The following is a 17,394-nucleotide window of genomic DNA, read 5'->3' on the forward strand; positions in this document are numbered from 1 at the left end:
ATCTTCCATCTGGAAATCTTTTTCACAATTAATGTTGTAAATAGTAATTTCTGCAGCACCTCATGAACTTGGGAGACTCATAGAACTTCACTGGCTGCTGATGCTCATTTACGTTATAATGGAGTCCTCTAATTGCCTCTTCAAGTGACAGGCAACCCCATCAAGGACCATTATTTAAAGTTAAAATATAATTTTAAGGTAATTCATAAAACAGCAATATGAAATAATTTTCATCCATTTTGGAAAACTAAAAAATTGAGTAACATCTGAAAGCTATACTGCTATTGGTATAAATAAAGTTGTAATACAACCTGTCCATTTTTACATTTTTCCTTTCTTTGATGTCAATTTTTTTTGCACACTAAGGACTCCATTTCACCCCTCAGATCACATATTGTCAATTTGCTTATCTGATTGTTTGCCAATTAAGCAAAAAAAAAAATGGCTGAACCAGTTGTAATAAAAAGTTTTACATGTAGGTTTTCATCGGCCTAACTTTAAAAATACGCTATATGGTGTTTTGTAAAGTTTCATTGGGAAGGGAAGTTGTAGTGTGGGGTGGGGGTGGTGGGGCATAAAATAAATTACTCCAAAATGGCCGAGATGACATTTATAAAATTTTGTTCACATATTACAGTAGATGCAACTGAAAATCAGTGTTATTACATCAAAACAGTAAAGGCGATGGTAATGAATTTGGCCCCACTTACAGTGAAGGCTACATTCTACGTCCATGATTCAATGAAAACAATGGTGGGGATGTTCAGGGTGTGTGGTTTGTGAATGTGATGAGATGAGGGACCAACATAACAATTATGCATCACTTTAAAAATGGCTGTGTCTACTTTAATATAATTTTGCATTTATATTATTGTTCATGCAATTTATAGGCTTCATGGAGTCTGAAAAATTTTATTGAGGAGTAGAAATTGGAGTACAAACACCACATAAACTATGCATTACTCCAAAACAGCAGAATGTATGGCTAAGGAATTATCTATATATATTATAGTTTACCCACCTTAATATACTGTATATGGTAAATGGAGTTTCAAAAGTTTAATTGTGAGAATAGGTTCAATATAGGGAACAACTCAAAAACTGGTCATTTTACCAATCTTACATATCATAACAATGATTCAGTTATTAAACGAGTTAATTAATGCAGGATTAAACATCTATTTACTGTATGTAACCACACTAAACCAGAAAGTACAAAAACATGGTATCCATAGTCCCAACCCAGTAAAGAGTTACCGCAGTTATGGAATCCAACCATTCATGAAAAAATCCAAAATCTCGATTAATGAGAACAGTGAAATGAACAGCTTTCAGAGAGGTAGGGTAGAGAATGGATGGGAAAATGGCAAAAGGATCAACTTTTAAAAAATGTCTTCTTTTGTGCCTTTACCCATTATACAGAGAAAAGGAGGGTACTTTGAGTTTTTATATATTACTGTTATTGTGTTAGTTAATGGAACTTGCTAGCCTGCATTTTAATTGGGAGGTGAGTTTACAATGGATATGCGATACTATTCCTAATGTCGCTATAACTTTTGTTTTCAAAATTAAGTATATGTGATAAGTCTTAAAGTTTTAATGTCTGTTGGAAGCTAGGTCTGTTTTCAGTTAAGATGTAGTTGTATCAACCTTTGAGCAAATAAATATTATTCAGTTTACTACTCTGACTAATCTGGCCTCCTTGGGCTCATTTTATCGAAATGGTGTGGGACAGGTTGTGTTCCTGTGAGAAAGGAAAATCCAAAGTGCCATGCTACTAACACACTGAAGCAGAGGCAAAGTGAATACTAAAGATATGTTGCACTAAAGGTCTAATGCGAAAACAAATACCACTCAGTGAGGTACAGCTCAGCGATACGTTTTAGAGCATCTACTGGATTTTTGTATTTTATTCAGTTGGAAGTAATTTTTCACAGGGCAGTGATTTGCATAAATGGTGGAATGGCTGTGGAAAAGCTGAAAGCCTAGAAAGAGGGCTGGAAACAACACACCAGATGGAGATTACCTGCTATTTTGTGTTACTTCTGTTAAAAGCACCTATTTTGTGACAGATATTGCTATTGTGAATTGATGCCAAATGCAGTAACAGCACAGATGGCTGAAGCTCAAATTAATGATATTAAATAATAGGGAGATGTGAGTATGGGGCAGTAAGCAGAGCCTGAGTGGACAGTTATGAAATAAAGTAAATGTGCAAACGATAAAATTTATAAAATTGTCAAACTAATATAAAGAGTGTGCCAACCTGTTGAATACATGTTCTGTAGTTTTTCTGCTTTTTATCATTTATTCTGTTTATTTTTATATTTATTGATTTTGATTGAGTTTGCACAAAAAGGTACCTGTGAAAAGACATGCAAATGCACAGAGCAGTGATGCCATATTTTGCAGGAGTGATGTGCTATGTCTGCCACATTTGAATATTGTGGAATCATACACACTCTCAGAATATAATTTCACTACAGATGTGAAAAGCATGAAATTAATGTGGGAATGCTGTGCAGGGTAACAACTTGACAAAATTGTGGGGCCGCCCATTCCCATCTTTTACTTTTTCTTTCAGTTTTTCCCAAACCTTCTTTCTGTTCCTCTTGTTTTCATGTTTGAGTGACTCAGTTTAAAGAAAATCAAGCCACTGGAAAGTATAGTGTTTTTGGTTTTTTTTGCATTTATTACCTAAGCAAGACATTTGTACATTCAATATTAATTTGAAGCTGGTGAAGCAATCTGAGAATGGTCCAAGTGCAACATGAAGCACAGGAGGACTCAGAAAATATTTGAACAACAAAAAAAAACTATTGCCAACATACAGTGGTGCTTGAAAATTTGTGAACCCTTTAGAATTTTCTATATTTCTGCATAAATATGACAGAAACCATCATCAGATTTTCACTCAAGTCCTAAAAGTAGATAAAGAGAAACCAGTTAAACAAATGAGACAAACATATTATACTTGGTCATTTATTTATTATGCAGTGTGTTTGTTGGAATACTGTGGTTTCTCTGTATATCCTAATTACTTCTTAGACAAGGTGCTCAGAGATAGTCCATTGCAAATGAGTAGGCTCACACTTGTGTTGGACGCACAGTCCATTTATAGCTCTTTCTGCCTTAAACTCAATGCAGAACAGAGATCTAGCTCTGTGGATTATTTTAATGTTAAAAGTATGATTAGAAAATGCATAAGTAAGTTTGTGGGTGTTAGTAAAAATAACACATTAAATATATAGAGCTTTGCCTCAGAACATTCTTTAATAAGTACTTGAGAAAAATATCATGAAAGATGAGAGAAGGGCTAAGTGTGGCTATTGTATTATTTTCCATGTTGTAGGCTCTAAATATAACAACAAAATATTTCAAACAGAAAATGAAGGGTATGTGTTTCAGGTCCAAATGATCATATATAATATTCCATAAAAAAGTTAATAATGATTAAATAAACACTGTCCATTTAGGGTAATTATCTTAACCACATCTTAGGAGGCAGATGATGAAGATTTGCTTGTCACAATATTCTTGATTGCATTTAACTGAACTTTAATTGTAAAATATTTTTTAAATGTCAAAAGCGATTAATCCTGCAAAGTGCAAACTTGATCCAGGTTGGTAAGGTGGCACATGGTGCCAAATACTTAAAGGAAACATTTAAAGCTGTAGGTTCATTCCCCAATACGAACAGTGTGACTTTGAATAAGTGAGTTAACCTCCAGGCCCATGGATTGCATGTAAATCTTCTCTGCAAATGAGTACTACTTTTAATCTTTTTTGTCCTCTGATTTATATAGGTGAATAAAGGTTTAATTTGCAGTTGTATGTATGCTGTGCCTAAAACTAACATAATGTGCATGTGTTTGTACAGTGCTTTCAGAAAGTATTTACTGTAGACCCCTTCACTTTTTTAACATGTTAGTATGTTTTACCTTTTGCTAAAATTATTTACATTAATTTTTTCCATCATCAAACAAAACTTATTACCCCAGAAATGACAAAGCGAAAGCAGGATTTTAAGAACTTATCTAAATTTATTTTAAAAAACCAAACTGAAATAGCACTTTGACAGAAGTATTCAGACCCTTAATTACTAGGAAACCTCAAATATGGCCCAGGTGCACCCCATTCTATTGTTCGTCTTTGGTATGTTTCAACATCTTGTTTGGACTTTGCATGTGGTCAATTCAATTCATTGCACATAATTTGGACAGGCATGTATGTATCTGTCTATATAAGGCCCCATAGAAGACAATTTGTATCAGAGCAAAAACCAAGCCACGAGATCAAAGTGATTGCCTGCAGAGCTTATGGACAAGACTATGTTGAGGCACATGTCTGAGAAAGACTACCAAAAAAAAATTTTAGCAACATTGAACATTGCCAAGAAAACAGTGGTCTCCGTAGTTCTTAAATAGAATAAGTTAAAATCTTAGAGTTGACCGTTTGCCCAATCGGAGTAATCTGGGGAGAAAGGTCTTTGTAACAGAAGTGACCTTGAACCCAGTGATCACCCTGGATGAGCTCCTGAAAAACTGTGTGGGGATGATAGAAACTTCAAAAGGACAACCATTACTACAACACTCCTCTAAGCTAGGCATAGCAGCCAGACAACACATTGAAGCCTGTTTGAAGTTTGCAAAAAAGAACTTAAAGGTCTCACAGAGTATAAGAAAGTAGATTTTTGGTCTGATGAAACCAGGGATGGACTGTTTGGACTTAAATCTAAGCATCACATCTTTGAGGAAACTATGTAATAATGCTCATCACCTGTGCAATATCATTCCAAAGGTGAAGAATAGTGCTGCTGTCATCATGATGTGGGGTTGATTTTTAGCTGCAGAAACTGGGAGACTAGTTAGGCTTGAGAGAAAGATGAAAAGAGCAAAGTCTAAGGATGTCATTGATGAAAACCTGCTCCAGACAACTCTGGGCTGAAGGTTTACCTCCCATTAGTACAGCAATATTGGAACATTGGAATGATGTAGACGAGAACAGGCCATGCAGCCCAACAAAACCCGACAATCCTATCCACCTAATGTTTCTAAAAAAAATATTAAGTCTCGTTTTTGAAAGTCCCTAAAGTCTTAAATGTCCACCATGCTACTTGGTAGCTTATTCCAAGTGTCTATGGTCCGCTATGTAAAGAAAAACTTCCTAATGTTTGTACAAAATTTACCCTTAATGATTTTCCAACTGTGTCCCCATGTTTTTGATTAACTCATTTTTAAATAACAATTTAGATCCACTGTACTAATTAATTCCCTTCATAATTTTAAACACATCAATTATGTCACCACATAATATGTGACCCTAGCTACAAAGTGAGTCAGGGTCATATCTGTAAATGTTCTTGAGTGACCCAGCAAGAGCCCAGACTTGAACCTAATCAAACATCTGTGTGCAGAGACATGAAAATAGCTGTCCACTGGTGGTATCCATCCATCATGACAGAGATTGAGAGAATCTGTGGGGAAGAATGGCAGAGAATCCCCAAATCCAGGTGTGTGAATCTTGTCACTTCAAAACCAAGAAGACTACAGACTGTAATGGCTGCCAGAGGGTCTTCAACTAAGTACTGGGCAAAGGGTCTAAATACTTTTGTTACTGTGATATTTCAGTTTTGTTTTTTTTTTTATTTTTAATGAATTAGCAAAAAAAGTCTACAATTTTGTTTTCTCTTTGTCATTCTGCGGTACTGACTGAGTGAAAGAATGAATTAAAATGATACATGATAGCACAATACTTCTAGGGAGAGAGAGTGAGTAAACAAAATGCAGAATAGACAATGTGTTTCATATATCACTCACAATTTAAATGCCAGATGTTTAAGATTAGAATCTCTGACAAATAACCCCACTATTACATCGAAACTTTGCTGAAAAGCACATATTTTCATTTTTTTTAAATTAACAAAAGTAATTTGTACTTATAAAGAAACTTTGTTTTGAAGCGGTATCTACACGAAATGGAGTTATGCTATATTTTAGCCTCACAGTGTCGCACTTTACCAATAATTAAGACCTTACAAGCAGCGCAGAACAGCAGATGAAGGTCTTATTTTTTTAAAAAAACATCGCATCCTGCTTACGCTTTGGTGCAGTTTCATTTCATATACGGACATGGAAGAAATGCTGCTTATATTTCTATTATTAACCAAAATATGCAATATGGATTGCCTGAATATTCGTTATTCCATACCAGAAGAGATGGAAGAAGGAACCATAATAGGAAATATGGCCTCTGCTATTGGGCTTAATGTTGCAAGTCTATCTAAGAGGAAGCTTCAGCTTGCTTTGGGTTCTGAGAAGGAATATTTAAATATTAACGAGTCGAACGGCAATGTATTCATTAAGGAGAAAATCGACCGGGAATTTATATGTGCCTTTAAAACTGTTTGCGTAATCAGTACAGAGGTTGTCATTAAAGACCCTTTTCAAATATTCGGCCTTGAAGTGGAAATCTTAGATGTGAATGACAACGCCCCTAAATTTCCATCCGACTTGACACAGATAAATATATCGGAATCTGATTTGCAAGCTGAAAAATTTTTTCTAATGAAAGCTGTGGATCCCGATGTTGGCAATAATTCGGTATGTACTTATACACTCAATGAAAACCCTTTTTTTGAAGTGTATACGGATGAGTCGAATTTTGCGTATTTGGTAATTAAGAATGCGTTAGATAGAGAAATTCAAGCGATGCACAATTTAGTCCTAACCGCTACTGACTGTGGAATCCCTAGACTATCGGGGTCTGTTAATATCACCGTGACTGTTCTTGATATAAATGATAACGCTCCCATTTTTAATCAACACGTTTATGAAGTGAACGTTAATGAAAATGCAGTAGTAGGAGTAATAGTTACTAAATTAAAAGCGTCAGACAAAGACGAAGGCCTAAATGCAGAATTAAGATATTCATTTAATGCGCACACAGCCCAGCTCGTAAGGGAAACGTTTTCTTTGCATCAAAAAACTGGTGAAATCACAGTCCGTGGAACTTTAGACTTTGAAAAGGTGAAATATTACGAATTTTACGTTCAGGCAACGGACATTGGACCAAATCCAATATCAGGACACTGTAAAATATTAATACACGTTCGAGACATTAATGACAACTTTCCAGAAATTATCATTAGGTCTATTATGACGTCAATCCTGGAGAATATCCCTCCAGGTACCGAAATAGCGCTTTTTAGCGTTAAGGATTTGGACAGTGAAGAAAACGGAAAGGTAGACTGCTATATTTCAGAGAATTCAGATTTCCAGCTTCAGCAGACAACAGAAAATTATTACGCACTTATGACATCTCAGCCTATGGATCGAGAAACCAATCCTAGATATAATATCACCATAGTGGTTAAAGATAAAGGAAGCCCTCCTTTGTCAAATAGTACAACCATATCAATAAATCTAATTGATGTAAATGACAATCCGCCACGGTTTATATATGATTCATATAAAATTACTGTTTTAGAAAATAATATCCCTGGTTCACTGCTGTGTTCTATAACTGCCAATGACCCTGATGACAAGGAAAACAGTGTTCTTAACTATTCATTTCAGAATGATGGAGACACCAATATGACATTAAGATTATTTTCCATTAACCAGGACAATGGTAATATTTATGCACTACAATCTTTTGATTATGAAAAGGACATATCTTTTATATTTCAAGTTGAGGCTATTGACTCAGGCTATCCTCCACTAAGCAGCAGTGTAACAGTCACCATAACCATTCTTGACGAAAACGATAACACTCCGATTATTGTTTCCCCTTGGCGACCACATGGCTCTGTAGCGTCAGAGATGATACCTAGCTTTGCTGAAGAAGGATATCTAGTTACTAAAGTAATAGCAATTGATGAGGATTCAGTGCAAAATTCAAGAATTACCTACCAACTGCTTCAAATTACTGACCAGACCTTGTTCACGCTTGATCGATACAATGGTGAACTTCGAACCAGAAGACGCCTTGGCCATAGGGACTCTTCCAAACAAAGGTTAGTCATCCAAGCCAAGGACAATGGAAGTCCTTCTCTTTCATCGACTGTCACAATATTCATATCAAGATTGAATCCAGATTCACAAAGTCTGCTAACTTCCAATGATGAGATTATGGAGCCAGATAACTTTTTATCTTTAAATATGTATTTGATTATTGGACTAGCTGTTGTTTCTTTGATATTCCTTCTCACTCTAATAATCCTTTTAAGTGTTAAATGCCATCGCAGTCCAGTTCAAAACAACCAAAAACCTCCACATAACATAAACTGTTACAACCAAAGGAATTCAGTGATCTCTGAACTGCCTGCGAATTCAACGCTGATTTCTAGTGATGCCTACTGGCACAGCGTGCTTTTAGCGGAATCAAGAAAAGGAAAGATGCTTGTGAGGCGGTCCATACCCGATGGATCTGGCTTTATCATCTCAAGTTTAGAGAGGAACTTGGGACAGGGAGCAGTAACAGACATGTACCAAACACCAGTGGAGGTAAGACTGTTAAGGAATATTTTTGATGGTTTTTAAAGAAACATGAAGCAGTATGTATGCTGGGTTAGCAATATTTACCCATTTTACATTACAACTGCACTTTTAGTCATACAAGCAAAGTGAGATTTACATTTATCTTGCAACCTAAGTCATTCTAGACATTCTTTGCTGAAAGTTTTGAACTCCATCCTTGGTAGGGGAAAAATAATCAATTGGGAATCACTTTGCCACTATTAGCCATGGCTGGGTCTCCTAGTATAATATCAAGAGGGAGCTATGTAATGTTTTAAGTAATTCTGAACTCTTTTTAAATATTTATAAAAAATAATGCTGTCAGCACTTTTAATATGCATATCAATTTCTGAAAAAAAAAAAAAATCCTTGTTCCAAATAAGGTCAATTTCCATGCAATTCACTTGTGCAGTGTTTGTTAAAGTTAAATCTTCTAAATACGGTAGAGTGAACTGAAGGAACATGCAGGCTTTTTCTTAGGCTTATTGGTTGAATAATTTTGGCACCACTGGTATGAATGCTGCAAAATATGAAATTAGCAGGGATATGTAACCCTTTTTTGATGATTAGCACAGAGATTATATGAATGTTAATATTTAATAATAATAATTAATTGTTTGCATTTATATAGCGCTTTTCTCGCTTACTAAAATGCTCAGCAATTGCAGGTTAAGGGCCTTCCTCAAGGGTCCAACAGAGCAGAGTCCCTTTTGGTATTTATGGGATTCAAACCAGCAACTTTCCGATTGCCAGTGCAGATCCCTAGCCTCAGAGCCACCACTCCGCCTTATTATTATTAAACATCAGCCAACTTGTGTCTCTCTATATGTACTGCAGTTACAAAAGAGAAGGTTCGTTGCTCAATTTTTTGCTGCTGCCAATTGTGCCTAGAAATATGAGATAACGTGTCAATATTTCTGTGAATTAAGTGTGTTGTGGAGGCAGGCAGACTAATAATGTATGAGTATCTGCAGTTGCAGTGCCTTTCTGGAATGATCTTTTCCAGAAAGACTGTTTCAGCCATTATGGAATGATCTTTTTGCAGGGATACCACAACCCATGTTTTTGTCATGGATGGTTTAAAAAGTGATGCCACTAAAAGGTCAGAGGTTGTTGTCCACATGGAGAAAATAAGTCAGAAGTGGACAATGTGCTGAAAGGAAAAGACAGCAACAACAAGGAGTGGGTAAAGCAATGAAAGAAAAAGAGAGAAAGCAAGCATGACTAACCTGAATAAGTGTTAGTAAAGCGAAGTAATGTAGCCTCACAAAGGAAGCTGCACAGATCTTGTGCTTGTTGTTTAACACACATTCCCAGAAGCCTTAAGAAGAAAACATTCCCTGCTGGAGCTTGTGCAGTGTTCTGTTTTTACCACTGAACAATGGAAGTGCTCAACTGTCAGTTCTGACTGGTGCACCTGTTTTCCCACTTAGTGTTTATTACAATAAATTTCCGTTTACTGCACATCTGTTTAATGCATATAAAAAGAATGAAGGATATTTTTGTAATTGTTGGAGAATTTTGTTCCAACCAGTTGCATTTTGTTATTAGCAATTTATGCTATAAATAAATTCTGTGGGTGGCACGGTGGCGCAGTGGTAGTGCTGCTGCCTCGCAGTTAGGACATCCGGGTTCGCTTCCCGGGTCCTCCCTGCGTGGAGTTTGCATGTTCTCCCCGTGTCTGCGTGGGTTTCTTCCGGTGCTCGGTTTCCTCCCACAATCCAAAGACATGCAGGTTAGGTGGATTGGCGATTCTAAATTGGCCCTAGTGTGTGCTTGGTGTGTGGGTGTGTTTGTGTGTGTCCTGCGGTGGGTTGGCACCCTGCCCAGGATTGGTTCCTGCCTTGTGCCCTGTGTTGGCTGGGATTGGCTCCAGCAGACCCCCGTGACCCTGTATTCGGATTCAGCGGGTTAGAAGATGGATGGATGGATAAATTCTGTTTAAAAGATGGCCTCTGTTGTGAAGATGTGGTCTGACTTTTGTGTAGTGATTTGGACTTTGGACCTCAAGTCTGAGGTAGTGGGTTGAAATCCCACTCCTGACACAATGTGACTATTTTGTTTTGCTTGCCTGGGCTCCACTTGGAAAAACAAAAGAAATGTAACTAATTGTATCTGAGATGTTGTCTATCCTTGGATAAAGGCATCAGCCAAGTAGTAAATACTAATTATACAGAAAGGTGTTGGGGGCATCACCTATGTGCAGTACTGCTCATATTTTACTCTAGCCATCCATCATATTTGACAGGTCTGATGATGCAATTAGTCAGCAAAGAAGAAAGATCTAAAAATGAGCAGGAAGGAGGAAATGATCATTTAAGTGTAAGGAAAGACCCCAAAATCAGAAAACAGCACACAAATATATTAAACTGGTATGCTTAGCATAATCTGAGTCAACATAAATGTGTACATTTGTTTCATGTCATGTTTCACACAGACCACTGATTAGTGTTTTACGATGATAGGTAAATTCTATTTATTTTCAGAAATTTTATTTTACATTATTTGGAGAGGCATCTCTGAGGGCAGAGTGGTGGCTCAGAGGCTATGAATCTGAGCTGGTATCTGGAAGGTTTCTGCTTCAAATCCCATTACAGCCAGAAGGGACCCTACTCTGCTGGGCCATTGAGCAAGGTCCTTAACCTGAACATTGCTCCAGGGGCTCTGTACAATGGCTGGTTCTGACCTCCAGAGGTCACGAGAAAAGACAATTTTCCCACAGGGATTAATACAGTGTACTAAAATTGAAATATGACTTTCTGTAAAATGCTGCAGAATATTTAGAGGGATGGGATGGTGTTTTAGGTAAAATGGTTGATTTCTCTAGCTCATGTGTGTCGTGATCTAGATATTTTTTAATCCTTTATCTTGGCCTCTAAAAGCAATGGGGCTATCACTTCAGTGGTTTTTGATGTCTTCGAATTAAATGGTCAGATTGGTTTTCTGATTGAGAACATTTTTGGAGGTAATTCCTCTTTCTGCAGGGCCATTTTGTTTGTTTTTTTTTTTTTTGGGATGCAATTCTGCCATATTGTTGCTAGGAAGGATGGTTAGAAGAGTGTGACTTTTGACTTTTTACTGTGATGATATAAAGTTCAGTGTTATACACTTTCTGATTGCTTGAGGTTGTAGATACATCACAGCAAACATAAAGCTCTTCTGTTAGTGTTAAGATATCTCTGCTTACTTGTGACTTCTTTGATTTTATTTAATGACTTGTTTGTAGGCTTAGGCTACGTTGAATATTCTGTTTTTTTTTTACTTCTTTGTTATATTTCTCATTCTACAATTATGTGTCACATCCAGGCCTTTGTTTATTTAATTCCTGCCTTTCTGTTTATGACCCTGATTATTATTACAATCATATTCTGGTTCCATCTCACTTTAAACTGTTGCCTCCAGATGCAGTCAGTACAATATGGACAGAGGCATCGGTAACAGGCCTGGTTTAGTAAAGAACTTTTCTTTTTCAACATAATTCTGCTTTATAGCCATCTGGGCCTGTAGCCTTTCTGCTTTAAAGAGACCTAATAGCATTTTTAATCTTGAAAACACCTACAGATCTCTTCAGCTCTTCTTGAGGTGTGATGTTTTTATTTTATTGAAAAAACTAAATCCCTAGTTAAAAGTAGAATGTTGTTTCTTTTGCAGACATAGCACTTTATATTATTTTCTAAATATGATGTAAAGAAATATTTAAGAAATAAAGATAAAATGTGTCTGATAGATACTAATATTTTAGTCAGATAATGCTTTTGCTATTATAAATTTGTTCTGTCTTCTTTCCCTAATTGCTTTTTTAAACAGTATCAAGATAAACCCCAGTAACCATAAAGACTGTGTCTAGACAGATACAGCAGCTCTATTGTCTATTACATACAATAGGCAGCACAGCTGGTCAAAACATCTTTGTTGTCACATTTTAACAAAATACTATGAACAATGAACTTATACAAGTCCTAAAACTTTCATTCTCACTTTACATTTGTCATTATTGTGCTTTAGTATTTTCTTCCTGTTCATTTTTTTGATTTTTAATGAAAAACAAAAACTACATCATCTTAATTTAATATTCGATAAGGGGTAATGAAAAATGTTTGAACCTAATTGATCAAAAAAAATAAAATAAATAAATAAGTAAAATTAACTAGTTGTAGTTTTCATTATACGCCCTGTGATCATTAAACAATTTGATATAATGTGCACAAACCCTTTCTATACCACTCAGACAACATGCTTTTTCTAATTTCTGAAACCACTTTGTTTAGCTGAATTGATGCCCCATAGAAATATCCCTTCAGATTAGGGTACGGGGATAGTTAAACACCTTCTCTATAGCTTAAGTGTATATCGGAAGGGCAGGTCTGAAGAAAAGTTTGAATGTGGTATTTATCTGAATCCATACTTTCACATAGCAGCCACTGAACGAAATTGTATGAGTGGCATCATTTCTCTGATGCACAACATAGATAGTCACCGATGTCCTTGACATTTTTCCCTGCTATAAATTGCTAAACAAATCAGCATAATATTGACTGGTTATATGTGAACCTTTCTTTGGCATGCAATCAATATTGATGATATTCTCAACATCATGAAAACATATGCAAATAATTTTGCCCAGGACTGACTTGGACCTTGAACTTCTCTGATAATGAAGAATCCGTCCAACTTCCATTGTTTTAGTTGCTATTTGGACTCTGCGTCATAATGGCAATCCAAATATCATTTCCAAATATAAAATGATGCTTACATTTCTTCCAAGTCAAAATTCTCTTTGGAACATTTGATGTTTGTTATGGTAAACTTGAGTAGTCACCATTTTGGACACTCAGAGTACACTGATATAATTCATGTTTGGGTATTCATAACTGAGAATTTCATCTGACTTATAACTAACCTCTGTAGCATCTCTTATCTCTTGCACCATAAATCTTCAATTCTCCATTAAGAATAATGGCAACATTTCTTCTAGTTGATGTTAAAGTTTCTGTGGAATTCTACAATCCATTCACATGTACAGTACACCATTCAGGTGTATGATGTTAAGTGGCCCATCAACAGATTATTTCTGAAGGTGTAATTCAATATAGCATGACGTTTGATTTTGTAGTTTTTGAGCCTACGTTGACTTGTTTCTGAATCAGGAATAAATGAAAGTAGTTAGAAACTTGTAATTTACATATTTTAGTACCAGTTTTAAAAATCAGCATAATTGAATTGGTTTCTCAAGTTCAGGGTCATAACTTTTTAGATTACACTCCCCTTTGATATTACAGTTTGCATTTATGTTTATATGAACTGAGATACTAATCCATTACTAATTGTATTATTATTTTAGTACTGTATTACCTTCTTTTTATTTTTCGTCCTTATTGAACTAATGCTCCATCTGTCAAACTGTGTATTTATTTTCTTTGGTAAAGTTAATAAGTGCTATCATAAAATAGCTACAGGCTATATAAAGAGAAAGCATAGATATTTATTTATTGTTTATTGGTCTAAAATGTTTTGAAGAGTTTCTACTGTTATTATATAAAATTCAGGTTATGACAAATTTCAGCCTCAGAGTGTCGCTCTTGACCAAAAAATAAATCTTTAGCAGCCTCTCACTCGGCAGATGATTGTATCTTAGGTGTTGTTCTGTTTTTTTTTTTAACATAAATATCGAATCCTGTGTGCTCTTCTGCATTTAAAGGCTGTGTTTCTCATTATTTTCGGATATGGATAATATACTGTTTCTTTTCATAGTATTTTACACAATATGTGGATTAGATTGTGTGAATATTCGCTATTCTACACCAGAAGAAATGGAAGAAGGAACAATAATAGGCAATATAGCTTCAGACATTGGACTAAATGCTGCTAGTCTGTCTAAAAGAAAGCTTCAGCTTGCTTTCGGACCCTGGAAGCAATATTTGAATGTTAACGAGTCAAACGGAAATTTATTCATCAAGGAGAAAATCGACAGGGAATTCATATGCGCATTTAAACCGGACTGCTCAATCAATATGGAGGCTGTTCTTAAAGACCCCTTTCAGATATTCGACATTGAAGTGGAAATATTGGATGTAAATGACAACGCTCCGAAATTTTCCCACCCCTCGACTCGGATAAACATTTCAGAATCTGCTTTGCAAGGGGAAAGATTTTTACTGATGAAAGCCGAGGATCCCGATGTTAGCAATAATACGGTATGTAGTTATTCGTTAAATGAAAATTCATATTTTGACACGTGGAAAGATAGTTCTCATGTCGTGTATTTGGTTATTAAGAACACATTAGATAGAGAAATACAATCGTCACACAATTTACTATTAACCGCCGTGGACTGTGGATTCCCTCAATTGTCGGGCACTGTTAAAATCACAGTGTTTGTTCTTGATGCAAATGACAATCCTCCAGTATTTGAAAAAGAAGTCTATGAAGTGAACGTAATTGAAAATGCAGAAATAGGAACAATTGTTACCAAACTAAAAGCGTCAGACAAAGACGAGGGACGAAATGCAGAATTAAGATATTCATTTAAGGCACACACTGCGCAAGAAATTCTTCAGCCTTTCTCTTTACATCCCATAACTGGTGAAATCAGTGTCAATGGAGCATTAGACTTTGAACAAAGGAAATATTATGAATTTTATGTTCAAGCAAGAGACATCGGGCCTAGTCCATTAGCAGGGCTCTGTAAAATAATAATACACGTTAAGGACAGCAATGATAACTACCCAGAAATCATCATTACTTCAATTTTGACGTCAGTCCTGGAGAATGTACCTCTGGGTACAGAAATCGCTCTTTTCAGCATTAAGGATCTCGATTCGGGGGACAATGGAAAAGTGGACTGTTATGTCTTAGAGAATTCTGATTTTCAGCTTCAGCAGAGGACGGATAACTATTACGCGCTTATAACATCACATTCCATGGATCGGGAAACGAATCCTAGCTATAATATAACAATTATGGTTAAAGATAAGGGTACTCCTCCGTTGTCTAATATTAGAAAAATAACCATAGATCTTATAGATGTCAACGATAACCCACCGTTGTTTTCATACAATACCTATAAAATTTCTTTTTCAGAAAATAACATCCCGGGATCTCTGGTTTGTACTTTAACTGCCAATGATCCTGATGCAAAGGAAAACAGTGTTCTTAAATACTCAATTCTTAAAGGTGAAAATGAAAATAGGACATTGTCAGAACTATTTTCCATTAACCAGGACAATGGAAATATTTATGCACTGCAATCTTTTGATTATGAAATGGAGACATCTTTTACATTTCGAGTTGAGGCGACAGATTCGGGCAATCCTCCACTGAGCAGCAGTGTAACAGTCACCATAACTGTTCTTGATGTAAATGATAACTCTCCCATCATTGTTTCTCCTTGGAGACCACATGGCTCTGTAGCCACTGAGATGATACCAAGCTTTGCTGAAGAAGGACATCTAGTTACAAAAATAATAGCAATTGATGATGATTCTGTGCAAAATTCAAGAATTACCTACCATCTACTTCAGATAACTGATCAGACACTGTTCACTTTAGATAAATACAATGGTGAACTTCGAATGAGAAGACGGTTGGGTCATAGGGATTCGTCCAAACAAAGACTGGTCATCCAAGCCCAAGATAATGGAAATCCTTCACTTTCATCCACTGTCACCATCCTCATATCAAAACTTGATCCAGCATCAAAAAGCCTGCAAGCCCAGAAGGATGAGGTTGTGGAGCCAGAAAACTTTTTATCATTAGATATGTATTTGATTGTTGGACTAGCTGGAGCATCTTTTATATTTCTACTAATTCTGATAATCCTTATTGTTTGTAAATGTCATAATAGTCCCCAGGGTGAAAACAGTCAAAAATCTGCAAATAACATAAACTGTTACAACCAAAGGAATTCAGTGATCTCTGAGCTGCCTGCAAATTCAACACTAATTTCTAGTGATGCCTACTGGCACAGCGTGCTTTTAGCAGAATCAAGAAAAGGAAAAATGCTTGTGAGGCGGTCCATACCTGATGGATCTGGATTTATCATCTCAAGTTTAGAAAGAAATTTGGGACAGGGAGGAGTAAATAACATGTGCCAAACACCAGTGGAGGTAAGACTGTTAACTAAAGCTATAATAACATTTCAAGTTGTAAGCTAAAAGTTTGACGGTACTTCCTATTTTAAAGAATAGACAGGCTAGACACTGGTATGGTTGCTAGATCCTTTAAACTCAAGACTTAAAAATGAAAATAAATCCAGTTTCACAAGATGTTCTCTTAAATGAATTGTGAAAGTCGATGCTGTTTTAAAAGTAATAAGTAGCAGTTATGTTCAACTGAAGATTTTATAGATGCTCTATTTACATTTGGTTACAATATCCATATTTCAGTTCATATTTTCCAGATGCGGTTAAACAGAACACTTCCTGTAAACGTGGTCCAGTCATTTACATGATATTTGCATTCATAATGAGAATTAAACAGTGATTAGTTTCAATTTTTCATAACAAAGGCTGGTTGACTGTTTATTAATTAGTGAAGTTTATGTACTTTGAATGACCAAATCCTTCCTATATGATAAAAAGACCAATTGTACTATTCACCTGTGTAGGAGACAACGCAATTTTATGTAGACATGTCAGTTTAAAGGCAACAGACAGGAACATTTCTAGGCAGGCTAGTTTTTTTACATGTTTATGTCAGATTTTTTTTTTACAGACAGTTTTTGTTTTCTTCCTAGTTACTAAGTACTGTATTTAAAAAGTACACAAGAAAAAAATATTCACGCTTAAAGGTTCTGCAGATTCTCTTGCATGTCTTTTCAAATGACATTTATAGCAACAGTAATGCTAAAACATTTGATCAGAACTTTGTTGCATAA

General features: G+C 35.8%; 1 protein-coding gene across 1 annotated transcript in view; it reads left to right on the forward strand.

Moving 5' to 3' along the window:
• The first annotated feature begins 6,179 nt into the window (after window positions 1-6,179).
• LOC120543290 (protocadherin Fat 1) overlaps window positions 6,180-17,394 on the forward strand; it is an 83,308-nt gene continuing 72,093 nt past the window's right edge. Inside the window, exons 1-4 of the mRNA XM_039776326.1 lie at window positions 6,180-8,507; window positions 11,006-11,091; window positions 11,402-11,484; window positions 14,295-16,624. Of these exons, the coding sequence (XP_039632260.1) occupies window positions 6,180-8,507; window positions 11,006-11,091; window positions 11,402-11,484; window positions 14,295-16,624 (4,827 nt within the window). The remainder of the gene's footprint in view (window positions 8,508-11,005; window positions 11,092-11,401; window positions 11,485-14,294; window positions 16,625-17,394) is intronic.

Source organism: Polypterus senegalus, chromosome 13 (assembly GCF_016835505.1).
Source record: "Polypterus senegalus isolate Bchr_013 chromosome 13, ASM1683550v1, whole genome shotgun sequence".
Taxonomy (NCBI): Eukaryota; Metazoa; Chordata; class Cladistia; order Polypteriformes; family Polypteridae; genus Polypterus; species Polypterus senegalus.